Source organism: Daphnia carinata, chromosome 5, assembly GCF_022539665.2.
Source record: "Daphnia carinata strain CSIRO-1 chromosome 5, CSIRO_AGI_Dcar_HiC_V3, whole genome shotgun sequence".
Taxonomy (NCBI): domain Eukaryota; kingdom Metazoa; phylum Arthropoda; class Branchiopoda; order Diplostraca; family Daphniidae; genus Daphnia; species Daphnia carinata.
Window position 1 is genome coordinate 4770052 of NC_081335.1, and position 26117 is coordinate 4796168.

Genomic DNA, 26117 nt, shown 5'->3' on the forward strand with positions numbered 1-26117 from the left:
ATTCCATTAGCCGATTGCCTGCCGTGCTCGTTGCCTACTCGATTGATTAGCAAAACGGCCAGATAACGCAACGTTCTATATATATATAGACATATTCTATATATCTTGTGTTGCTTTCGTCAAACATAACCTTTACGCCCACAGTTGTCATTGCTCCTTGCTTTTTTCCTTGTTAGTTCGTAGATCTTGTGATCTCTCCCCCCTGCATCTAAACAAAATATGATTTTTTGTCCTTTCTTATTCTTGTCGGGTTATGCAAGTAGCACGCGTAGGCTTCGTACAATGCGTACTCGATGCGGGCGCCAACCCTCAGCTCGAGTTCAGAGCAAACACGGCAAGTTAAAGCGTAGTTGATGATCATCTTCTTTTGATGTCAAGGAGAGGCAAAAAGAGAAAAAGCCAAACCGCAGCCGGGGGCTGTGTGTTTATTGTAAAGCAAAGTCGTTGTCAATATTCAAAGAGAATGAAATCAAAAGAAGTCTGAAATGCCCACTTGCACGACCTGTGGATGTATATAGATTCTAGTCATCGTAAGAAGAAACATCAAGAGGATAAAGGGGGGATCGTAAACAATACGGCTTTCCTGCCCTTACATTTACCACGGACGTAAATACTTGTGTGATGACGTGCGGCGCTTGAAAAACAGCGACACAAGAACGATATCTGATCGAGTGTATTTATGTTTGTTTCACAGAGTTGTCGAGGTTCATATTCTTTTTTTTTTCCCGCTGCTTAGGATGTTGGCAAACAAGAGTATTGTATATATATATAGAGAGAGAGAGCATAGGTACAGTGGGTTTCTTCCATACAATTTGGTTTCGCTATAAAGACGCCATATAAAGAGTTGTACAATATATAATACAGACGATGCGGTCTAATGGATTGAACTTTCCCATCTCGACTGAATAGCAACAAAGAAAACGGGTAGGAGGGAAAAAAAAATAAAAATAAAAAAAGAGAATGGCACGGAAAACAAGAAAAAAATAAAGGGGAGAAAAGTACAGGAATTTGTTCGAATTTCGCTTCTTCTTCGTCTATCTACACAGCAGCAAATAATATATATATACTGTATATATATAAATATATATTATACTTTTCGAAAACGTCTTTTTCGTTCTTCGCCTTTTGTTCGTTCCCCTCCAGCACGCGCGGCAGCAGGAGGAGCGGCCGGGGCTATTGTTTGTCCGTCTCCGCCAGTCACTGAGTAAAAGCAATCAACTGATGAAAGATGGCCGTTTCTTTTTTTTTTTTTTCTTTTTCGGTGACGTTATTATATCGATGATCCAGCACTCCCCAGCTTTTATTTTTCTTTAGGCCGTCCTATGGCTGCCACCGCACGAATGTTGTGCGGGGGTCCGGCTCTTTTCTTAGCCTCTTCGCGCTAGCTGCCGCTCCCCTCAATTTGTGTAACAGCCCATCAACGCCGCAACCACCAACCGGGGCGATATAAATAGGTTTTGATATATTACAAGGATAACAAGGGAACAAGAAGAATAAGTTCTACACAAACACAAAGGGAGAGTAGAGGAGATGTGATGATGATTTTTTGTACACGATTAAAACGGCCTGTCCCGTCAATCCGACAAGCCACCGAGCGTGACGCGTTTCCTAACACAGCCGGCATTGCTGTCTGCATAGGACTAATGAGGATGGACTTCCTTCTCTCACTCTCACATGCTGTTTGTTTTTGCTTCTTTAAAAAAAAAAAAAAGCATGTACAACGAACGTAAATTGGCATTAAAAGGAAGAAGGACATTCGAATGATGACATCGTTTTTCTAATCCATTTGAGTTTCCGCAGGATGTTTTTGTTATGCTGTTGGATCATCGGTAAACGCTACCACACCAGCCAGCACACAAAGCCTTGTGGGGGTGATAGTTTGGGATTGGAAATGAGACGACATGAGGGGAGGGAGGAATGATTTATGAATGTACAACGGCATCATCACCAGCTGCAACGATGAGAGGAACAAGAAAAGAAACACCTCCAAGTACTAACTGTACACCATGTTTCATTTCTTTTTTTCTCCGCATGCTTTGAGGATGCAGAATTCTAAACTCTTATGAATGATTGTATCGATCAAAGTTCAGAAATCATCTTCTCTTTTTTTTTTTTTTTTTTTTCTCCTACTGTACAAATATCGAGCGTTGCTCCGGATATGCATAAAAAGGTTGACGACAAAGTGAAGGATGTGATGCTTGGTCGATGCTCATGACATAGTAATACAAAAGCTACGTCACATTTGTGCTACACAACGATAAACATATTTTCCTTTTTTTTTCATGGTTTGTTACGACATCACCATGTCCAGCAGGAGAACCGTAGAGGCCAGAATGAAGAGAAGACTCCAACTTGCGAGCAATGCGGGAGAAGAAGAAGAAGAATGTCCCCCTGAACGCGGTCGCAATGTAGCTTTCATCATTTCATGACCGTGTCGGTTGTGATTGTTGCTGCTAGCCGATCCGGACGGTAGGAATTCGGCATCTCCGATCGGCTGCGTCGGGAAATCGACGGCCGTGTATCGAGGCCGGCCAGTGGTGGTCAAGACGCGATCGCGCTGCGAAACGAGCGTCCACGCCGTCGTGCCGACAATCAACGGATAAATATCATTTTCACCCATCATGAAAATAGGTAGCGGGGTCGTCGTCGTCGTCGTAATCAACGGCCTCAAGTCTACGGTCGAACGTGAATATTACAAGACCACTCGAATCACGATTTGAAATGATTGGATTTCACGGACTTACCGTGCAGTTTGACGGTGCCTTCAGCCTCGCCGTGCTCGTTCCTGCACCTACACTCGTACTTGCCAACGTCCGTTTTGCGAAAATGCGATATTGTCAGGATCATGCGGACACGATAAGACGATTCGATCTTCTCTTCGTAACCCAACCGACTGCTATTGGCGATCATCTTGTCTACGAGGAGGAAAAAAAACAACAGGAAAAAAAAAAATAATAATAAGCCATTCGAATTTAGGTGATGACCAATTTGAAAGAGATGGGGTCGGCAGTCAGTGGGTAGAAATGTCATCGTATCTGAATTTGCATTCGAAAAAAAAACCGGGGGGAGGGGGGGGAGAGGATAGCGTAAAAACAAATCGAAACGAAAATGTGTGGGGAAACGAGGAATGCAGATTGGTTGGGATGCAAAAAAGAAATAGGGTATTACCTTCCCTGTACCAGACGTTGATCGATTTTGGCGATGACTCGACTACACAACCGAGAGTCACGTTTGTCCCCAAAGGCACGCCCACAATTTGATTGTCCACCGTTACCGTCGGAGCGACTGAAAAAAAAAGCAAAAAATACAAAAAAAAAAAAAAAAAAGAAGTAATCACATCAAATCAATATAATCTCTTCTTTTTTTTTTTTGTCGTCATCTTCTTCATTCTTTCGGGTGATGCGCCTTTGCTAGCTAGTTTCTTTCACGCTCCCGATCGACAGGGGAGCAAAAGGAGGGCTGGGCGATTGAAGGGTGGGGTGGGGGGGTGGGCGGGTGGGCAGACAAGAAAGCAACGAACCGCACAGAGCTACAACATTGAAAGAAGCTGAAGAATAGACAAAATAAAATAGAAGACAAAATCATGCCGTCCCCTCTCTCTTCGTTTGGCCTGGCCTATCGAAAAATATCGATCACGCAACAGTCAAAACCCAAATCCAATGTCCCGCCATTCCCCCCCCCCCCCCACTCCACCTCAATAACAAAAAAAAAAAGAAAAAAATTCGATGAGATCGTTTTTGATGAAAGATATTTTTTAACCTCACTCTCAAACGGAATGCTGCAATAAACGATAGTAAAATAACGGGGGAGAGAGAATCAATAAGAAATAAATGAATCAACTTACACAAAACAGTCACGGCGACTCGTTTACTAACGGACGGCGGAACGCCGTTGGATGCGATGCAATAGTAAACGCCCATATGGCGTTTAGACACATGGGTGATCCTCAATGTCTCCCCTTCGACGCTGTACACAGCCGGACTGCCGTGACTTCTATTCCGAAAAGATCCTCCAGCGCCTACACAACAAACAAATAAAAAAAAAAAAAAAAAGAAGGGGAGAGTCCCGCCGATGAAAACAGATTGTATCAAATATGCAAATGCACTTGCCGCATTTCCCAGACTAATGTTTCAAATGTTAAATCCCTTACAATTTCTATATCGATTTGCATTTTGACCGCAGAATAAGAGTCACGGAATAATGACAATGTCAGTTTCTCTCTCGGCTAACCTTTGTGTTCGTCCCGGGAGGTCAGATGCAAATCGTGGCCGTCTTCACGTTTCCACGTGATGCGCGGCGCGGGGTTACCTCTGGCCTCGCATGTCAACTTGACCGCCTCGTTCTCCCGAACGCGAATTTCTCCGGGCGTCCGCTCGTCGATAATGTCCGGTGGTTCTGTCACGTCAAGGTAAGTCACCTAGAAAATCACATTGAACGAACGAAATGTCCATGAGATTTTTGGGGTTTAAAAAAAGAAAAAAAAAAAAAAAATGAAGAAAGAGAAAGAGCCGGTCGGCTCGTCTTAGGTAATTAATTAATTAAAAAGCAAAACATAAAAAAAGCCTGTAATGAGTGCTTCATTAAGAGCGTAGGGTTTACCTGACTCTTCATCGGATCGGTGTCTTGCGGACGTCATTTGCAAGTTAGCGTGATTAGCGAGAGGAGAGAATAAGGTCGTTATGATGAACAATAAAATAAATACGGTACATGGTCACGATGCACCATAAGGTCATTATGACAAATCAAAAAAAAAAAAAAATAAATAAATATAAATAAATAAGATGGAGGAAAGAAAACAAATAAATAAATACGGATGGAAAAAAGGGCATTATTTTTCCACGTGCTGGACGGTATAAACAACTTACTAATTTGTGCCATATAGAAACCGGCGTCGTCCTTCCGTACGTTCTTGATGATCAATTTCCACTGATTGGAGCCGACGTGCTCGACCGAGACGCGTGGATTGTGCGTCACGACCGTCAAGTGGATGGCTTGGATGGCTTTGGTGTCGGCTTTCACCCAGCCGACCTATTATCGTCCGTTCACAGACCCGACAATAGTCCGCCCGCCGCACATCCAGCCAACGCCACCACACAGACGCAACAAACGAAATAAAAAGCGCACGAAAAACAAAAGAAAATCGTATTAGACCGAAGGACCCCGTTTTTTTTTCTTCTTTGTTTTATTGGCAAAGGAATAAAACAAAACAAAATGTCCAATTTTCCGCATTGAGCAGCAGCACACGATTAACGCGTTTCTTAAAAATCCAATCATTCGTTATGAACAAAAGAGGCAACTTGTTTGTTACTGTACACCTTAGAGTGATTGGATTCGAAAGAGAAAAGGGCAGAAATGCGAGTCGACAGACGGGGCCCCGAAAGGAGGGGAAGAAAAGAGGGACAGAAGTAATCAAATCAATAGTTAATACTGCGATTGCACGAAAATAGGCATTGACAACACGGTCGAAGAGGCCAGATCAAACGGTATTCTACTACCAAGGGCAAACACTATCGATAAGACGTATAGTACCCCAAAGATGGATACCGGCTTTCAAATCCTGAGCTGCATTGAATTTTCTATCCTTTTTCTTTAAAGAAAGCACTTTATCTCAATGGTTTTTGACCGCAATTCGAATTTTTTTGTGTTGTCCCCCCCCTTTTCTATGGTAAACACCATTGCGATCCAATAACCAGCGCTCAGCGCAATCCATTACGGTCCACTCCACCTTCTATATGTATTCTAGGTCTACGCGGTATATATATATATATATATACCGGCGATGGACTTACTCGGTCGTCTGATCTATACAGCCTTTAGATATATATATATTTTAAAAAGCCAAAAAGAAAAAGCTCAAAGGCTTTCTTTTTTTTTTTTACCTTGTGGCCACCAAGATTGGTGACGCTGCAGCTGAGCACCGCGTCTCGGCCAGTGGCAACTGTCACGTTGGTCATGCTTTCCGTGAACTCCGGTTCAAACCCTAAACTAGGGCTGTCCGAATGCACACGACCCGCTACCGAAAAGATAAACAAAAGGAAGTGAAACGTTTAAAAATGGTGAACATTCTTTTTTTTTTTTTCAACAAGAAAAAGAGAAAGAAAATTTTATATTTAGATTCCTCGTTATAGAAACATTTGAGAAACGTCGAAAAGTCTAAGAGTCAACGTCTCCGGTGGCGTGTAAACATCGGCCAAAGTTGGGAAGCGCGCGGCGCCCAATTAAAATCACGCCGTGCCGGCGATTCTCTCTTGGGTCGCTAAGGAGGGAGGCAGTCAGTGAGCGAATGAGAAAAGGCGATAAACTCACCAGCAATCAAAGGCGCTGTGGCAGTCAGGCAGAGCGTGCCGATCCAGATCCAAGTGCTGATGCTGGAAGCCAACAGCTGGGCCATGATTTCCGACGAGCGGTTGATCTTGTCACTCTTACTCGTCTGCTTTTTCACGCCAACGAGAGAGACGAGTGAGTATAGCTGTGTGTCTTTGCTATACTTAAGAAGAAAAAAAAAAGAAGAGTCCTTTCACATGTCGGCACCAAACGAGAACAATCGACAGCTAATAGCAAAATCCCTCAAGTCTTGTAAGATTTAGACGCTGTGAATTCTTTTCTGTTGGATTTTACCTTGGAAAAAAAAAAAGCCTGAATAATTAATTGTATTTTACACAAAAGACACACATACACCTAGTTTTGAAACTAAGTTTCACTCCGTTCTTAATTAGCCGAGCTGCTCAATTAATAACTACCCAACTTTTTTTTTTTTTTTTCGTCTTCAGTTTTCAGCCCATGAAATACCAAAGTGACTAAGTCAACTAGGACTCTCCGATGTTTCCGTTTCTCATATCGACATGCATAACGGACCGGGGGGGGGGGGGAAGAAAAGACTTCATTACAGTCGCTTCATTGGTTATTCGCCGTTTGTGCATTATTCAATATGTAAGCTCTACCTCATAACGAATAGATTGGCCCGCACTTCAAATGAAATTACCACTGTCGAGACTTGCCACCGGGCCCCCAAGCAGCTTTCACCCTGCTTCTGTCGTACCAGTCAAGCGCTCGTAATGAAAGACAAGAGATCGATTTAGCTACCCGTTCCTTGTCTATCACCAAGCCAATGTGTATACGCCCTAACGATGCGCCGCGATTAACAGCCTCCTTCTTCAACACCGTCGTTGGGCTATTAGCAGTTACTCCTCTCCCACTCGTCTAAATATGTATTCTTTTAAACCGACCTCGACAGGCAAATGGTACTAAAAAAAAAAAAAAGAGACATTAAAATAGACGTTTCATTTAATATCAGAGAAGTATCACCCGGAGTGTGATTATAAGCTCTCTTATTACAGTTCTTAACGACAAGCCCAAGAACGTAGGGCGCGATGCTGCCAAGTGGGACGACACAAGGACGTGAACGCGCATTATGCATGAGGCCTCACTTCCGCTTGTCTTTTTTTTTTTTGTACTATGGCCTCGTAAAAGTGATGAAAAATGATCTCCACTTAGCAGCCAATCGCGAGAAAAAACAAAGGAAAAACCAAACAAACGGATATGTCGTCATCGTTTGTCTTTTTTTTTTTTGCTTTATTTTTCTATCTTACGCAAGAACCCCCGCGCCGCGCATCGATTTGATCACCGCAAAGCCTTCCGTCAATCGCGACGTCCGTCCAACAAAAAGATTCAGCAAACACTACAAGCCTGGATGACGAAGGCGATGGCTCTTTTAAAAAGAAAATGGGAACAAATAAAAAAAAAACAGAAAAAGATGAAAGAAAACAGGATTTTTTTTCAAAGTCAAAAGAAGAAGATTAGTAAAGAAGTCCCTAGCGCATGTTGACCGCGGCTGGATGAGTAGGCCAAAGAACGCACATGTCAATAGTGAACCCTGCAATGATTCAATATCCTCCCTTCAAGTTTCAGCTCTTGCTCTGTGTTCTAGCTCCTTGCTTTGCTCCCTCCTCCCCCTCCCCCTTCGGTTACACGTCACTGAAGTTAATGGAGCGACTGGAAAAGAATGGAGATAGATATGTAAGGTACAGAAGATTAGGGCCGTATATATAGGATTGGAGGATTGCGAGACCGTAGGTACCCGCAGCTTGTCTATCGTCTGGAGCTAACATTAATGCAACCATGATGATGGGCCATCGTGGATGATCAAAGAGCCCCACAGTTGTGACATGTCGATGAGGGATCACACAGGACTTAAGAAACTAAGCCACTCCTTCCCCCTCTGGCCCCCCTTTTTTTTTTCTTCCGGTTCCAGTTCAAAACTGATGGATTCGATCCAATGGCGTAACTGATTTCGGTCCTGCTAAAATGAACGTTCATTGTTTTATTTTTTTTTTTTTTGTTACGATAGTAAGAAAAAACAAAACCAAATGAGGAAAAAGGGAACGTGTAAAAACAAAGTAAAATTGAAAATGTCTCAAGAGTGGATAGTTCATCTCGGCCACTTCCTTTTTTTTTTTTTTTTATTCTTCCCTTCTCGAGGCAACGCTCTTTTTTTTTTTACGCCCCTTTACTTTGAACTCCGGCAGGCTGGTTACACGAAAAACAAAAAAGATTCGCAGCGTTCACAAGTGGCTCGGGTTCTCATCGCTAGGCCACTTTCCATCGACACGTTACTAGACTTTCTTTGAGTTTCTCTCTCTTTAGGCTGTTCGCTCAGTTTCTTCAACCCTTTTCCGTTTTTTCTTTAACGAAAGAAAAAAAAAGAGAAACGTCGTTGAAAAAGAATTCCGCCGAGTTCCAAGTTCTCTGACGCGCAACTTTGCTTATATCCACACTCAGTCGGTAAAGGGCCCTCTCATTCAAACCCTCCTTTTTTTTTCTTTTTTTTTTTTTTTCTTTCAGCTTGTTTCGTATTCTCCGCCTCTTTCGGATGCAAACACACTCATCACCGACCCGCTTTTCTTTTCACTCTGATAACTGGTATATACATATCGCCCGTTTGATCGGGAACGTGAACAGTTGTTGGCCATTTATTTATTTTATTTTATTTTTTTTTTTCATCTTCTTCTTCTTCCCTACGGAAAACTTTTGTTTTGGTTCCACTTAAAAAAAAAAAAAAAGGAAGAATTCTTTTGTTTCTTCGTTTAAAAGGAATATCTAATTGGTTTGAATGCGACATGTCTTTTGCCTAGAGGACCCTCCGAGTTGTTCTATTTCATGTGTGTCCCGTTGCTGCGAAGTTAAAAAGAAGAAGAAGAAAAAGACATTTGACTATGGGCATTTCAATTGAATTATTTAATAAGATCAACAATGTGCTTCCGGACAATGCAAAAGATCGTCGTGAAATCGACGTGCCCTTTGTCATGTCATTAGAAACGGGTCCATTTCACTTAGGAACTTTGCGTTGCGTCGTGAATGTTTGAAGGCAAAAGGGATTCGGCAACACGTTCTTCGCTATGCATAATCAAGAGTTGTTAAAAAGCGACGGCAAGTGGTTTTTTTTTTTTTTCTTTATCTCGTTTTATTAGTTTTTGATGTTCCTCTCCCATCTTTGCACGCTTGTTTAACCCCTTTATCGGCCCCTTCCCTAGTCGGATTCTATTTACGGCGCAAGTGAACAAAACTAAGAATATTTGCATTCATCTTGGTAGATAAAAGCAACCAAAGAGAACAGAAGGTAAAGAATATTCAATATTATCAATAGCAAAAAAAAAAAGGACTCACCAAATTATTTATAATTCAACACTCATAATAATGCGACCTGTTGCGGACACACAGCGTCAACAACGAGACGGCGCTCAAAATTCAAAAGGCGGTGGAACTCTGCTACCTAGACGCTGATGCGTATGTGTTATCTTTCCATTAAGAATGCAGTCTATAATCCAGTTAGCTAATGGAGTAGAGCGGTATGGAAAAAAGTTTTTTTTTGCGCTCGAGGATTTCGTTGTTTTCTTTATCAAATATTTTTTTTCACCGCAATCCTCTTGCTGCTTTTTTATAAAACACCAAAGAAGTGACGAACCTCAAAAAAGAAAAAAAAAAAACTGTATTTGCTATTATAAGTCCTAACGAAAACAGTGACAAATAAAACAAACATTTGTAAAGCCGGCGCAAGCGAAAGGTGTTGGCGCACATGATGAGCGCGAGTGCCGAGCGACGCACTTTGAATAACAAATGAATTGATTTAAACAGCGTCGTCACGGATGGTGGTGCTAATCACCACACAAGAGAAAAGGAAGAAGCAACGAGTTAACAAGAACAACTAACAAAGATTTATTCTCCTTTATTATCCCATGGCTACGTAAGAAAAAAAAAAAGGAAAAAATTGAAGAACAATTCCAATTGCGATAATCAAAGAGCGCTCGAAATGGAGGTGAACATACTACTTGATGACAACGCGAAATGTTGAATCGTTCGCTACCGCTATGAGCGTTTGAAAAGCAAAGTCCAATAGGACATTTGAAGTAGATGGAGAAAGAAAGAGATGGTGTGAGTAGTTGTCTAATTGAAGTTCGTAAACCGACACGAGGTTGTCTGTCTGTCGACACAAAGCAAAAAGCTTTGAGACGAGAGCACGGATGGAGCAATGTCGCAATTCATTTTCCGGAATTCCACGAACGCAGCCAACCCTTTCATCCCTTATCTTATCATTGTCGGCAATCTCGTTTTGCATTAGATGCGATTGATCGAGTACTACTTGCAGCTACTCATTAGGTCAAAGCGACGAAGATCCATTACAATCTAATAGGCACTTGCTCAAAATCAGGTGTCGGTTTTTTTTTAGCACGGATTCACTTGACATTCAACTCTCCTTCTTCTTTTATTTTGCCCACAGAAGTAACGATGAGTCTAAGCACTTACCCAAAAGAAGAGTAGCGATGACACGTGCGAACTAAATGCTCAGTGACAATGCCCGCAACCAGATATTGTCATATTTTGAGCGGTTGAATGATTGAAACGATGACCAAGTGATTGGGGCTTCCTCGTCTCGTGATAGAAGAGAAGCAACTGACTCGAAAACCGTTCAGATGGCCCACGTATCTTCACAGGGGGTGAACCCATGGATGGAGAGGGGAAAAAAAGGTTGTGGCAGCGCGCGCATATTGCAACATCACTCGGATTGTCCGTTGTACAAAACAGGAAAGCGGGCGCACGAAGGCGAAAAGGGCGAAGGGTGGACGAGAACGCGGGGGTACGTCGAATATGCCCGACTGACTGTATGGGTGAAGAGCAATGGAAAATAGCCATTGTAGATATCACAGTGCATAATCACGTCAGCATCGATAAATCCACACTGGCGGATCTCGCAACGTCCTAGTTCGTCCTACGCCGCTCTTCGAAGCACGCCATCCTGCCATTTACAATAAGGCAAATTGAAGTGATGAACCGACAGATTCAGTAACCTCTTTACGGTACAGCTACATACGCGTATCGTGAACGTATGATTGATAATGTCATTTAAACCTGTTCGATTCAAATGAACTGAGCAACAAACTAAAATTTCATCGGGAAGGCTTTAGTAGCATATTTGATTTTTTTTTTTTTTTTTAAGTTGGAGTTGGCCTGAAACAAGTGAAAAACAACGGGCAAATCAAAATGAGAAAGGAAGAAAAAACAGACGTGAAACAACAGACGGTGGTAGCTGATGATGTTGACCAATCTTATCGACGCTATACAGGAGCGTAGAAAATGGGGAGTGCAAAACGGTTCAGCAATTCCTGGCACGTCACTGGTTTATGGCAACCAAAAAGCATATGCTTCCCCCCCGCTCCCGGTGCGTCTGCACGCGCCAACCGTGCACGCTCCAATCGGTGGTGGTTGGAGGCAAACGATCACTTTTGAGGTTCACTCGTCTACCGCCTTTAAAGAAGTAAAAAAAAAAATAAATAAATAACAACAACAAGAAGAAAAGAAAGTCAACTACAAATCACGTCACTGATGGAATCGACTGTTTTGCAAGTAAACGGCTCTAAGAGCTCGGCGGAAAGAGTTGCAACAGCCAAACCTTAACACGACGTGGCCATGCCGCAAAAATATAGCGGTACGATACTTTGGTCGTGCAACCGCCAAAGCACATCTTTATCGCATTGCTTGGGCACATACGTTGATGGAGTCTCTTTTAAAATTCAGCCTTTTCGAATGGCAAGATATTCGTAACAAACTTCTTGAATTTTTGGGGTTTTTTTTTGGTACATCTTTAGACGGGTTGGTTTGTCTGTCTCAATCTGTTCAGAAGCAGCTAAATTTCATTTGAAGTTGTCCACTCACTTTCAACAACTTCGGGAAGACAATTTTTTCTTTACCGGTCTGCAAAAAAAAAAACGAGCAGATCCGGCACATCGTCATCAAGCTCCTAGTTGGAATTCTATGAAGTTGGTCATAAATACGTAATTAATTATTCCCCTCTCAGGATTGAAGCTTCCAACAGTCAATAATCAACATACATACCACACTTTACGGGACACTTTATTAGGCTTACACTTCCCCTCGTTGAAGTTGGAGGATTCCCTTAGCTATTAAAGTATTTCTTTCAAATGGACCTGACCAACAAAAAAAAGGGGGTAAGTAAAAACATAAGGTAAATGTTTTTTTTTTAAATCGAAAATCTTACGTGGCTTCTACTTGTCGAAACGTACAGTGCCAAACGTTTCGTAGAAACGTTCAGCTAGAGCGTAGCACTTGGCGTAAACCCATTTTCTTGTACATTTTCTGTTGGTATTTTTTTTTTTTTACATTTCTTTTGGCGTCTATTTTTTTTTCGATTCATCTTCATTGTTATGCGTTGCTTGTCGATCGGCAAATGGCGCCTCGCTTCGGTCCAAGGCACACCCCACCCGCCTCCCCATCTTACAATCTTCCTACTCAATTGTGGTTAGGGATGAAAGCCAATTCATAGACGGTTGACGACTCCCCTTTTCTTTCCTCTTGATTTCATTGGGCCGGCAATTGTTCTCTCGACTCGAGACACACACACACACACAAAGCAGAACGAAGAGGGAACATCAGTATACCGGGGCAAACTTTCCTAGTCCCTACCGAAGCCCCATATCCCAGGGAGAGGAAGATAGGAGAGCTCCAGTAAGGACTCCATTCAACGAGTGGGGATTTGCTTGGGCGCATTTCCTTAAGCTCCTCCAGAAATAAAAAAGCGAAAATTCGAAAAATATACGTGAAAAGCGAGAAGAAAAACACGAAAAGAATCAAAATGTTTAGGGATTCGGCAGATATAAAGCCGATAATCGCAATCTCATCCAGCCCATCAACCGACAACATTGCCTCGCAGCTCATCTTCCACAGGACAATTTTTCGCACGAATTTTGGTACGATGATCACAAAGGGAGAAGGCAGGTCTTACAGGTAACTAAGAAGGCAAAAGAAATGCCAGCTCAAATACCATGACAACCAGATTTCTTTTTTTCCCCGATCCCGACTCGTTCTAAGGAACGTAACATTTGTCAAAACGATCGTCTACTAGTACCCACGTCGAACAAATCGATGATCACCCTGTTTGACACAATTTTTATTCAAAACAAAGAGAACCCAGATATCTCTTTAGTACAATTTCTGCAATAAGCCGAAACTTCCGGTTCCTTCCAAACCGGGGAGTCCCATGACGAGGCGTGAAGATGGTGTTTTGAGAAAATCCGTTTTGCCTAGATGAAAAAGAAATCAATTAGAAACGATCTAACAGTATTAAATACAATACCAGATGAAAGACAGGACGAAAGAATACCTTGTAGAGTGGCGTTCTTGAGAAATTCAGTTGCCGTTTCGTAAGTCATTTGCTGCAACGGCGACGTGCAATCGGCCATCCCGTGACGGCTAAATGGCCGGTAGCCTCCGCCTGATGTCATGAAGCTAGCCACCAAAGTTAAGTGACGAGGATCCACCGTGATTCCATACACTTTGAAGACGTTGTTAACCTCCTGTTTTCAAAACGATTCCCGAAAACTTTGCTCATTAGAACCGACACTACTGAGGTGTTCAGCTACCGTATAAAATACCTTGACAATGACGCGGGAGCCAGCTTCACACCGTACTGTTTCACCACCTCGTGGATATCGTTACAGTAGAGTCGGTTCATGTCCAGAATGTGGGCAAATTCGAACATGGCCTTGATGTTAACACCATCCGTTTTGATGACGATATCATCGTCTTCAGATTTCGGAGGTACAACGAATGCACGTTTGATTTTAGGAACGTGGTGCACTACAGTCGATTCCGCCCACTTCTTCAAAGAGCTGGACAAGTCCACTTTCTGAACAAGCAATGGTACCTGAAAAGCAAACAAATGCTTAGCTTATAGGACAAAGACAATCACTTTCCAACCAAAGGCGGTAAAATCTAACCGAGAGTGTAAGCTCGCAATGGAGGCTACTTTTGGCGTCGAACGTGTAATCGATGATCCAAGGATCCTTATCAAGCATGGCAGTTTGGCGGTTTTCGTAGAGAAGTTCCATGGCAGGACTCATTTCATAGGTTGCCATATCAGCCTCTTCCTGCTCTCCGTTCAACGTTTTATCGTTGGGTTTCTCTTCGTCTATTCCTTCTTCTTCTTCCGCATCCTTCTTCAGACCGGTCTCTTCACTGTCGTCTTCAAATCCTTCGTCTTCAACGGGCTTCTTTTTTTCATCGTCTTCATCCTCATCTTCGTATTCATGCTCGTCTGCGTGTTTTGCGCGTTGATTTGCCGCGTTGAAATCATCCTCAACATCTTCGCCATCGTTTGATTCTTCATCTTCATCATCACCACCTTTACGCGGGACCGGTGTCTTGGTCGTGTCCTCACCTTCTAATTTATCCTCCTTTTCATCCTCTTCCTTATTAGCTGCAGTGTTTCGACTAGCGGCTGCAGATTTACAGACAAAAAGCCTGGAGGGTACAACAACAACAACAAACAAAATTAAAATAAAATTTGAAACGAAATACACAATTTTTCTAGGTTTGATTACGATTGCATGGATTGAGCGGCTGCTTCCTTTTTTATGCCAGGCAGGAGGACGTTGGGAACGAAGCGTGATTCGAACACATGCAACACTTGCTTAGGTTTGACGCAGTAACGATCCTTGTAAGAAGAATGAGGAAGAAATCTAAACGTGAGACCATAGTGTCGGGTGCGATTCCCCGTGACTGACAATCGCTCCGTCACTTCCACTTTCTCCAAAACATCGGCAAGTGTCACTCTGGTTAATTTAAGTTTAATTTTTTCAGCTTTTCGTAAGGCTTTTGGTCCCTTTTCCTGAATAGTAGACGAAAACATTGGTTAAAAAAATAGCAAAAGAGTAACTTTAACAATGTAACATCAATCACCAATAAGGGAATATCCATTGATGGTGTTTGGATGTTAGCAGAGGCGACAGTAAGGATTTCACGCAAACGAGGAATACCCAAAGTAACGTTCATTTCACCACGACCGGCAAAGTGGAAAGTATTGAGCGTCATCTGAGTGGAGGGTTCACCGATTGATTGGGCGGCCAAGACTCCAACGGGTTCACCCGGTTCGCAAGATGCCGAAACAGCTTTGCTGTAAACGAGACGGGTCAACTCTTTGTGCCCAATGGTTACGTCAGGGCGATTCAGGTAGCGCAACATCATGGCGTTCAGTTGCTCATCAAAGACATCAATATGTTGGGCAAATGAAAAATGAGCGTTCACGGGATCGGGTGGAGATCCTTGTTTCTTCGAGTACCTACAAAAGTAGAGTTGAGACGCTACGTGTGACAGAAGTGATGGTTGCGCAACTTACGCTGCTCTTTCTTCGGACGACAATGCTCGCCAGGCGTTTTCAATTTCGTCTTTGACCAAAGAGCGACCCCTGGAACTCTTTTCTTCTTCCGTGTTGGGCGTTGTGACCTCATATTCGGAGGAGAACTTCAAAAATCCACTTTTTCTTTGTTGCTTCTTGAAGGAGCCATGTTTTTTAAGCCAACGTTTCACCTGACAAAGCAAAGACAAAGTGTCAATCAAAATTTACAGGAATATTCTAGAAACTGGTGCAGAGCTGACCATTTTTTTAGCCTTCTCTACTTCTATTTGATCAGACTCGTACGACATTCGAGTGTCGGCCAAAGAGACACATTCGCGATTAGCCACCAAGAAAGGGATGCCCTTCTCGTTGAGGTACTGTGACTTGCCGATATCAAGTCCATCTTCGCCATAAAGAAACTAAGGAATAATACAACGGACTGATCAGATCTATGCAATACTTTAAGAGCATAATGAACTAATACCTGTAGAACTAATCCATCTGAATCGCGTACTGTATGATCATACGCAACGCTCACTCCTTCCAAATGCTTCACTAGACAACGTTGCAAGTATCCACTGCGAGACGTTTTGACTGCAGTATCGATAAGACCCTACCACAATTGGAAATCATATCAATAAAGGATGAAAGCAAAACGACTACAAATAAATGTCATACTTCACGACCAGCCATGCAATGGAAGAAGAACTCTTGAGGTCGAATACCAGTCATGAAACGACCGGCAATAAAACCCCCAGCTCTGGGTGAAGTGTCATAAGCGACGAAAGACGGTAGGGAGCGTCCGGAAATCATCAAAGGAGGCCGCTTGCCTTCCAATTCAATTTGGCCCAAAAGGCAAGAAATTTGCATAGCGTTAACGCTAGAACCTTTGGCACCAGACTGGATCATCAGTGAAAGATTGTTGTCCGGGAAGATACGGTGCAGTCCTCCTGGAATGCAAGCCCTGCGCACCACAAAAAAATTGAATAAAGATCACTGTTTTTTTTCCAGATCTTTTCCTCTGACAAATAGCAAAAGAAACTAACCTATTGACTTCATTGTTGATTTTGTCCGTTTCACTTTTGTATTCCCTGTCGAGCGCCATTTTTTTCAATGTTGACTCACTAAAATGGATTTCTTCCATTTTATTATAAACATCTTGCATGCCGTTTTTCTTAATGTATTCGGGATCAACACCTACAGCTTTTGCTGCCACACCATCTCCAATCTATTTCGGTTTTCAAATTGTCATCTTAGTGTGATTAGAAAATAATCATTTTCAAAAATAAATAAATAAACGTACTGTCTTCAGTCGTTTCAAAATCTTCTTGCGCTTTTTGTCAGCCTTAGGAGTAACCAAGATGTCCTCGACACCAAGAGTGAAACCTTTCAGTTGAAGAAAGGTGGTGAAAAGGCGCGAAAAGCACGACAGCAACCGGCACGAATACTTGCCGCCGTACAGCTCGCTGAAGGCATGAACGAGACCGTACGATGTGGCACCGTAATGCATCTTATCGAGTACGCCCACCAATAGCTCGCCGTGCTGTATGATAACTTCACTTTCGGTCATGCTGTTTGCATTTTCAAGAGGGGTACCCCCTGCCTTCCATGCACGCGGGGGGAACGTTTGCCAGTCCTTGACACTGATTTTAGCAGTGGAATTCATGTTAATCAACGGCTTGTCTTTCGGCGTCAAATTTACAATGAGGGTGGACAGAATTTGTTTTCCCGACCACAGTGCCACAGGCTTCAATATAGTGGGTGGAAGAAGCTTCGTAGGACCGTGATATTCACGTCCCCCCAAGCCGGCAAACACCAGCTGCTGGTAGTCGGCTCTGCAAAGATGTCCAAACGAATCATTTAAATGTTCCTGCAGTCGAACAAAGAATTTAAATGCTTATTACCTGTTAAAGAACTGCCCTCTCATCGTCAATTTCACACCCGAAATCATGTGATCCTGAATCAGACCACTGAGGGGAGTTCCGTCTTTAGGGACAAGGTACTGATGAGGTACAGCCACTAAGACGAAATCAATTAAGTTATTACGAACAAGAAGCCTACACAATGTATGGCAGGGTACCAATATTGTAGGCTTCAGCACGAGCCACTTCATTTTGTGGGAAATGAGCGTTCATTTCGTCACCGTCGAAATCGGCGTTGTAGGCTTTGCAATTGGCGTAGTGCAATCGCAATGTTTTCTCGCCCATAAGAACCTGAATGATTTTATTTGTGCTTCAAAATTCAGGAGCAACGAAATGGAATTAATCAGAAAAAGGTTAGAAACTTACCCGAACCCTGTGGGCCATCATACTAGGCTTATGCAGCGTAGGCTGGCGATTAAGCAACATGATATCGCCAGTCTTCAAGTGGCGATGGACAATTTTAGGCTTGAATAGGGCACGAACGTTAGCATCTTTTTTGCGAGACATGGACTGAGAACTGATCACCGCCTCGGAAGGGGTCAATAACGTTTTGGCAACCGCATCGCGCTGTGAAGCGTCTTTGGGATTCAGAAGGATCATCTTGCCGTTGCTGTCTTCGATAGCCGTAGCACCCGGCCAGCAATTCGGTCCGTTACGTACCGCGTCTCGCATTTCCTATGTAACAACCAAAATATTAGTTGTCCGAGCAGGTAACTACTACAGTCGAACTTTACGTAAATGTTCCACGAAGTCACCGGTGTAGGATATGTTAATTTTTTTGCAAAGCAATCGGGCACACCGACTTCTTCGACATCCAGATTAGGATCCGGTGTGATAACCGAGCGGGCAGCATAGTTAACTCGCTTTCCCATCATGTGCATGCGCAGCAGACCTTCCTTTTTCTCCATAATCTGCGGCAGTATTTAATGTAAATAATTAATAAATAACTAAATGTCTTTTAATGTTCATACCTGTCGGAATCCCATCATTTGTTGAGACTCTTTGCTGGCTCCTACGTCAACTATCAAATTAATATCCTGTTGAAGCATTTGCCAAGCATTTTGTAATTTTTCCAGCAGAGTGGTTCCTTGAATGCTGTTAAGTAAGCGTTGCGAGTCGACAGGAAGATTGTCCATAGAATCATTTTTATGTGCATGCAAGGCTGTCTTCACAACGTAGGTATCCGTGACAATTTTGCGTAAGATTACTGTTTGGCCGTTTTCGTTCATTTGCCCTCCGATAACGTTGATCGGTCGGTATCTTGGAGGGATGACTGGGATGATGTCTAGAAAGAACACATCGGTAGGATGCTGGATATTGGTGCTCATCAAGACAGGGTACAAGCGCCCAAATAGTTCTTTTTCGGTCCTCCATAGCTCGCGCAAATGCTCTCTGTGTAATATTGTTGATAAGTTCATACCACCACCCAACAACGAAGTTTTATAAAAATGAAGTACCTCGCGTCACTAGCAGTAATGTACATCATGGCTGCCGACTTTCTCTGTTTTTTTCTCCTCTTTCCCTCGTTGTCTTCGTCGTCCTCTTCTTCGTCTTCGGGTTCTTCATTTTCTTTATAATCGACGTCAGCCCTCATGATCATATTGCCCCTAAAATGGTTGATCACATAATGGTAGTTAAAAGAGGTCAATTGCTAGGTAACTATATGACCCTACAATTACCCCACGACAGCAGATACAGTGCCTGGCTTAAGCGAGAAGACGATGCGGGATTTATAAAGGATAATTTTCTGCCAGCCTCCTTTGCATCGACTACATTTTCTGTTGGCTTTAGTGGATATACTGTCTAGGAAGTTTTTTATGAATGTCTGCCTCAGGTTTTCCACATTTCTTGTCAGAGCAGGCCTGGCACCTGAAACAATTCCAGCATCTTTTTTCATCTTTTCAACAACTTCATGGATGTGAATTCTCAGTTGTTCTTCTGCTTCTGCACTGAGAAATGTTTTCCTTCCTTCTTCTTCAGCTTCTTCATCATCATCTGCAATCTCCTTATCATGAGGATTCACAATCTGCCACAAATCAAGGGCCTCGGTAATGAGACCATACAGGAGCAGTTCAAGCTGAGCCACCAAAACCAACTTTTTCTTCTCTGAAACAAAAACATGTTCAACAAGCTAAAAAAAAAAAAAAAAAGCCAATCAATCTGAAGCTAAAGCTACTTACGTGGAATTACAAAGAATTTGCAGACAGGGCAACTCAATTTCATAATGGAGACAATAGTGCGTAGAAACATGGGGTGAAAGCAGGGGAGCGGCAGTACTATGTGCCCATAGTGTCCTGGGCAATACTTCTTATCTAGGTGACATGTTCCACAGTTTCCTGATTTTTCATTGCTCGGCCCCATTAAAACATCGTAAAGTCCACCGGTAGTGGGATATCCGAGAGCATTGAAGGTCTCAGGATTGGACACCTCGACGACACTGATCTTCTTTATGTCTTCCGACGTGTGGAATCCGAAAGTCACAGACTCGGGATAATAATGAAAACTACTCTGCCTCGCAGGTACTGCCATTTTGCCTGAAACGAACAAAACAATAGATGTAGTTAATGATTTCACGCGCAGTGCTTAACCATCAGCCACATGGAAAATAGCAGTTCCGCAAATTCAGACTTGGATGGGACGAATGAAAAACACGTGTGAAGCAGACAGCTTTGCGCCATCTGTCAACAACTGTTTCAACTTCCTCGCGGAACTATTTTTCGAACAAAAAAAATTATAGATAAACAAGAACAAAAATAAAATTTTATTTAAAATATTGCAAAACATAAGGAAGGAAGAAAAGTTACTAAATTTCTATAAATCAAGTAAAAACATAAAAAAGTTTATGCTTGTTATGCTCTACATGCATCTGAGTTCTTTGGGTGGACGCTGCGATTGAACGACGAATGCCAACCGGCAAGTAAACGGGAATTCCACTAGGGTGGGTTCAAACGAAGAAAGTCGTTGCCAAAGTTAAAAGGGATTTATGGAAATAAGCGTTGAAAGTTGTGTTTTTGCTGGGGGACTCGTGCTGAAACTCACATCTGCTTATTGTTGGCATAAGCTGTTTGGTCTTTGAGTTGCGTATTTACATCCCTAACTCATAAAAGTCAATTACAAGACGGTCGACTATACAGTACAGAGACTCGCAGTTTTTCACTTCCATTAAAAGCACGGAAAAGCCCTCGATATTCCAGCGGACTCGTGCAATCGTTCATGATGAAAGTTTAGGACTCACTTCTCTTTTTTTTTTCTTTTCCATCTCAGGACAACCGACAGGAATTTGAAACTGCCAGTGAAGTGTATGTCCCCGGATTTCGCGAAATGTATTTGATTCCGCTCGGTAGGAATGAAATAAATTTCACTTTGAATTTCTCGACGACGTAAATCTAGACAACCCGCTTTATGAAACTCATAAAGATGTTGATCGTCTACTCCGCTCTGCATCATTGCATAATCAGACGCCAACGAAAAGCGAAATGCCAGTTGGAACGCAATGGACGCCCCGACTCGTCCTTAGCGATTCTCTTTCAACATTTCTATCTAATATGCAATAGCCAAAAGAAACTAACGCATATTGTAACGAATATATCGCCTCAAGTAACATCGACGCATTCCCATTGCCGGAAGGATGCGCCCAAAGTCCATAACCATTCAAATAGATCGATAAAATAATAAGGTTACGGCTAGAGCACCGAGTGTGTCTGTGTCTGCGTGTGTCAATATACTTTGTACGCTTTATCCATTCTTCGGTTCACAAAGGATTTCGGTAAGAACGTTTTGACTGTGTGTTATTGCCGATACGTCTTGGTTTTTGCTTCAATATTATTCATAAAATATGTATACCTATAGCTTTACAAGCATGAATGCCGTCGAATATAGCTATTCCCGTACACTACGAGATGTGTGCCGTTCGGCCTGTGCGTGTGTATGTGTGTGTGCAGCCGCACACACGCCGTGTCTTTGACAGTTTCCCAGTGTGGAAAGAGAAGCTGAGCGACGTAGTAAGCAGGACTCGTACGCATTTCAATAGTGGTAGAAATGCAAATATTGACTCAAAGGCCATCGCTGCCAGTTTCAAATAGCGACTATTTTATGTCCTAACACGTCACACGGACATCTTGGAAATTCACTTATACGGTCTTCTCGATCGCTCTTCCCGTCCAGCATTTATTTTTTTTTCTCCAGCTGTCCTTATTCATAGATATCTTTATTCCCCCCTTCTTTATGTATCTCACGAGAGGGGAATTCAGCAAGAGAATAAATCTAGGCACACAAGTCCATCTAAATTTAATATTGTATGAATATGGTCGCATCATATTAAATGCAAGCAAAAAAAATAAATGAAGCTGATGACGGAAAAAAAATGGTATGACGGCCTTCGCCGGATCAACTTTGATTAGATATTCCCCAAGCTGGTGTGCTGTTCTGCTGCTGTAGGGTATATATATATATATATATATATACAATAGCTCTATACTAGTACTAGCGAAGATCCACTTGGGCAACCCAGAAAACAGAAAAAAAAAAAAAAAAAATAGCGTAGTTTTCTATTTTCTTTATCTATTCCGGCTCAGACGCGACGGATGGAAAGAGAGGCTTCATCGGCATCGGACGTGGGGCTCAACTGTGGTAGTGGCCGTGTTGCATCCCGTACTATTATTATATAAGTTTATATCTTCTTTTTTTTTTTCCCTTTATTTTATTTTTTTTTTCTCCATTGATATTTCTCTTAACGGGACCGATATACTTGTCCCCTTGTGAGAAAGATGAAAGACACAGTTGTGTAGCGAGGAAAAAAAAAAGATGAAGAGCAGCCGGAAGGGGATTAAGATCGGTGCTGTACTCGTCGTCTAGGGTAGGATCAGTTGTCGATCCTTTTCTTCTCTTATATATTTATTTTATTTTATTTTATTTTTTATTGTGGGCAAGCAGGGTTTGTAAATGCACCTATTGTATAAAATTGATTCTCTATTTATTGATATTTATCGAGTCTTTCGATATCATTTGCTTTTTTCATTTATCTTTCACGCCATTTTCGGCTGCCGTAATTCACTCGTGCGTTTATTTATTTTTGGATTTTCCCTAAACGCACAGCCAGCCCGCAGCGCGCGGGAAAATGGCCCAAGATCTTAATCTTCTTTTCTTGATTTATTTACTTGATGAATCAAGCGGGGGAGATTTAATTGATGCAAGAACACCCACAAATTCAATTGTATAATCAACCGGCAATCCATCACCGTTGACGGTTCGACTCGCACCCACATCGCAACGAAGAAATCCTTCCCCCCTCCCCCTTTCTTTATTTTCGTTCACACAATCACGCCGGGCTGTGTTGCACAAGAAAACGGTTAGGGCCGTTGTTGTCGCGCTGTACCCGAAAGGCCTGCGCACACACTAGACAGACGCATTAGAATTTCGCGTGTGTGTGTGTGGCCTATACTTCACTTGCTAACGGTCTCAACGTGTCACAAAGTATTAGCTCTCCAATCCGTTTGGCCATGCGCGATTAGCCGCCCTCGGCGCCGATTAACGCTCACGTTGCGTATATATATATACTCTGGTAGACGCCTATAAACATGTACACATTCGCGGAAGGGAACGCTTTGCCGCAAATGATGTAATAATAGTCTTCTCCTTTTCTTTGGGACCCTTTCATTTTCAAGATACATGTACACGAAGAACGTGGGAAACAATCGAACGGAACGCAACTGTCTAATAGAATCAAACTGATGATGGACGCCCTTCTACGGTAATGGTTCGCAGTGGCGCTAATGCACTGAAAACGGAATACAAAATTTCGGATTGTTTTTGTTCTTTTAAAGATGATTGCGGTATGCGTTGATTTAATCTTCAAAGTGACGAAAGGCGGTAGGCCTTTTCAGACGTGATGAACTCGCAAAGGGGGAAATGATTTTGGCTTTGATGAGAAAAGACGTAGCGTCCACAACTCCATTAGGAAGAAACCAGAGACGCGCGGAGGCCTCCCATTACACATTTGGGGTAAAACAAAAACAAAAAAAAAATAGCAATGGGCAAGCTGAAGCCATGCCTGGTGATATAAGACGGTTGGACCAAAAGAAAAAAAAAAGGAAAATGAAAGAAAAAAGCCGAGATTAGACAACAGGCAAAGACAAGCGAATCTGCTTGTCGTGTTTGTATAAAGAAAGAAGAAAAAAAAGACGCAATCAAGTCCGCTCTTATTTAAGAGCTTCACTCGGATGGTTTATACAAGCCGAGAAGGCCAAAAAAAAAAAAAAAAGAAAAGGGTAGAAGAAGCTGCTAGAGAATATCCGTCGCCGTTCCATTTCAAATGGCTCTATAACATAATAAGAAAAAAGAGGAAAAATCCAGTAGAAGGGGCGTATATATCCAACGATCGTGGTTCTCTTCTCTTTGCTTTTCTCTCTCGTTCTCTTTAATAATATTTATTATACGTTGACGCAACAATGGGCGCGCAGTTCTTATGCCCATTTTCTAGCATTTTTATTATTATTATTTTTTTTTTTTCAGTTAAGTTTCTGTTTTTACATTTGTTCTTCTTCTTCAGTGATGTACAGTCATCAGCGAAACAACCCGGAGTTGCTCTCGATCGTCTCTTGATGCATCCCCTTTCAAGTTTTCCCTTTTGTTTTGTGTGTGTTTCCTTATTTTTTTTTTTTATATTTGTAATAGAGTCAACAGCAAGCGGCAACAGCCACTTGTTTCCGCCTCTTTTCCCGTTTCCTTTTATTGTTGCATTTGCTATTATTTTTGTTCCCCTCTCCCCATCTTTTTTTTTCTTTTTAATTTTCCCGTTCGGCGACTCAGACTGTTTTCTACTTTACCTCCGTGCTAAGTTGAATCTATTAAAACAAAGGAAAAAAAAAAGAAAGAAAAAAGCGACCCCTCGTCAAGTCTCATTTAAGATTCAAAGTGTCTATCCAAAAGAGAAAGAAAGACATCATCAAAAAAGAAAGGAGGAAAAAAACGGAAATTCTCGTACTCGGGGATTCCGGATCCCGAAAAACAACAACAACAATTCACTTTTCCCCGAGAAAAAAAAAAAATCCCGCTTTCCTCCCTCTCCCCAATGTCGAATAATAAATATATACAGTATATATATACGATCGAGGGGAAGTGGAGAGATCCTTCATCCATATACATAAATCGTTGGCCGCATAGCCGCCTCTACAAGACGGAAGGCAAACAGTGTGAAATATATATATTTTTTCTTTCTTTTCTCCCCTCTCCGCATGTTTTATCCTATTTTTCTATACATGCCAACATCGTGAAAAGAAGAAAAAAAAAAAAAGAAAAGAAAAAGAAATGCCCACCCAAAGCAAGACAGCGCGGGCAGACAAAAGGGAGTATATATACAGTTAGAATGTTGATGTAAAGTTGAGTCTTTCTCATCCGACCCTGTCGTCAGTTGCGCCATGGTCGACTGAACCGCGACAAGGCAGATTGCTCCTTATATATATGTGTAACCTCCCTTCTTCTTCTTCTATTCATTCGACTCGACTATTTGGAATGCTGATGAATCCATAGAAAAAGGCTGTATATTTCTTTTAATATCGAGATAGATGTAACAAACCCTCGAATCATCGCCTGCTCTCTACAGAGGCAGCCCGAAAGACTTTGTGTCTTAAGAGTTTGTCCCTGTTTTGCAGCCTGTCAGAGCTGTTTCCTCTTTTATTTTTATTATTATTTTTTTTTTTAGCTCTCTTTGTACTAGATTTAGATATAGAATCGAGCTAATGTTGCTCCTACCATCTTGGGGAAAATACGTACATACAACTGTAGAAATGAATACATGGCACATGTGGTTGAACGCTTCTGACCCATGTTTAGATTTGTTCCCCTCAAAAAAAAAAAGAAATGGTTTGACCTTTGGCACTGAATCCATCACGATCTGAGCTGCTGTTAACCAATCTGTGCGTATAACTTGTATACGATCACCCTTGTGTAAACATTACGATGAGCTTGATTGATATACCTATTTCTTTTACAGCATCACGTCTAACCCAGCTCATTTTTTCTTATCGAGCTTTGTATTTGCAGTAGAGCTTTGAGTGAGTCTTATCAACCCAATTCGTTGCACCATAAGCTGTGTGGGAGGGAGGTCCATTGATGAGCTATAACGTATACATAACTACACTAATATAAGACGACGCATACCAAAAAAAAAATCTATAAATGACGCCCCACGAGAACTCATCCATCAAATTGCGATACGTGTACTGTACGCACATCGGCTGCCAGAAAAAAAAAAAAATGAAAGGCCAACAGTTTTTTTGTGTGCACGTACGTGAATGTCTTGCGTGCGTCTACCAAAGCTATATGGCGTATGCAAAAGACTTTCAAGAGCTTCGTAGCCCAGAAGTTTATATCCAACAGCCGATGTGACAGGATCGCGTACTACCATAAAGAACACGTGTTGGAAGATATTCGTTCGTTTTGTTCTTCTATTTTCATCGCTTTCGGAAACACGAATACATTTTGTAAGATATAATTCTTCTTCTTTTTCTTTC

The 26117-nt window shown here is 42.1% G+C and overlaps 2 protein-coding genes across 2 annotated transcripts; both read right to left on the reverse strand.

Annotated features, from left to right (window-relative positions):
• Positions 1–797: 797 nt before the first annotated feature.
• Positions 798–10930, reverse strand: LOC130696221 (lachesin-like). Its single transcript, XM_057519303.2, has 10 exons — positions 10801–10930; positions 6307–6482; positions 5880–6013; positions 4866–5028; positions 4600–4622; positions 4231–4417; positions 3845–4018; positions 3169–3285; positions 2745–2915; positions 798–2673 (listed from the first exon to the last, which is right to left on the reverse strand). The coding sequence occupies exons 2-10, from the start codon at positions 6389–6391 to the stop codon at positions 2291–2293; spliced, it is 1437 nt and encodes a 478-aa protein (XP_057375286.1). The 5' UTR covers positions 6392–6482; positions 10801–10930; the 3' UTR covers positions 798–2290.
• A 2513-nt stretch (positions 10931–13443) lies between these two features.
• Positions 13444–20259, reverse strand: LOC130696216 (DNA-directed RNA polymerase I subunit RPA1-like). The gene is given in 21 exon segments (XM_057519298.2): positions 13444–13592; positions 13673–13865; positions 13944–13972; positions 13975–14215; positions 14289–14811; positions 14892–15178; positions 15250–15628; positions 15686–15876; positions 15946–16104; positions 16170–16298; positions 16364–16649; positions 16732–16913; positions 16989–17520; positions 17590–17704; positions 17766–17898; positions 17974–18282; positions 18342–18518; positions 18579–18999; positions 19065–19214; positions 19287–19713; positions 19788–20259. Coding segments are annotated over 21 exon segments (5313 nt in total). The 5' UTR covers positions 20137–20259; the 3' UTR covers positions 13444–13491.
• Positions 20260–26117: the final 5858 nt, after the last annotated feature.

What these genes read in the sequence shown, in the direction of transcription:
- LOC130696221 (XM_057519303.2), bottom strand. Translation starts at nt 6,391, where the DNA reads ATGGCCCAGCTGTTGGCTTCCAGCATCAGCACTTGGATCTGGATCGGC. An exon ending in CCAATCTTGGTGGCCACAAG is followed by an intron (nt 5,029 to 5,879) that starts GTAAAAAAAAAA and finishes GGACGATAATAG; the next exon opens with GTCGGCTGGGTGAAAGCCGA. An exon ending in CTCCCGGGACGAACACAAAG is followed by an intron (nt 4,019 to 4,230) that starts GTTAGCCGAGAG and finishes TTTGTTGTGTAG; the next exon opens with GCGCTGGAGGATCTTTTCGG.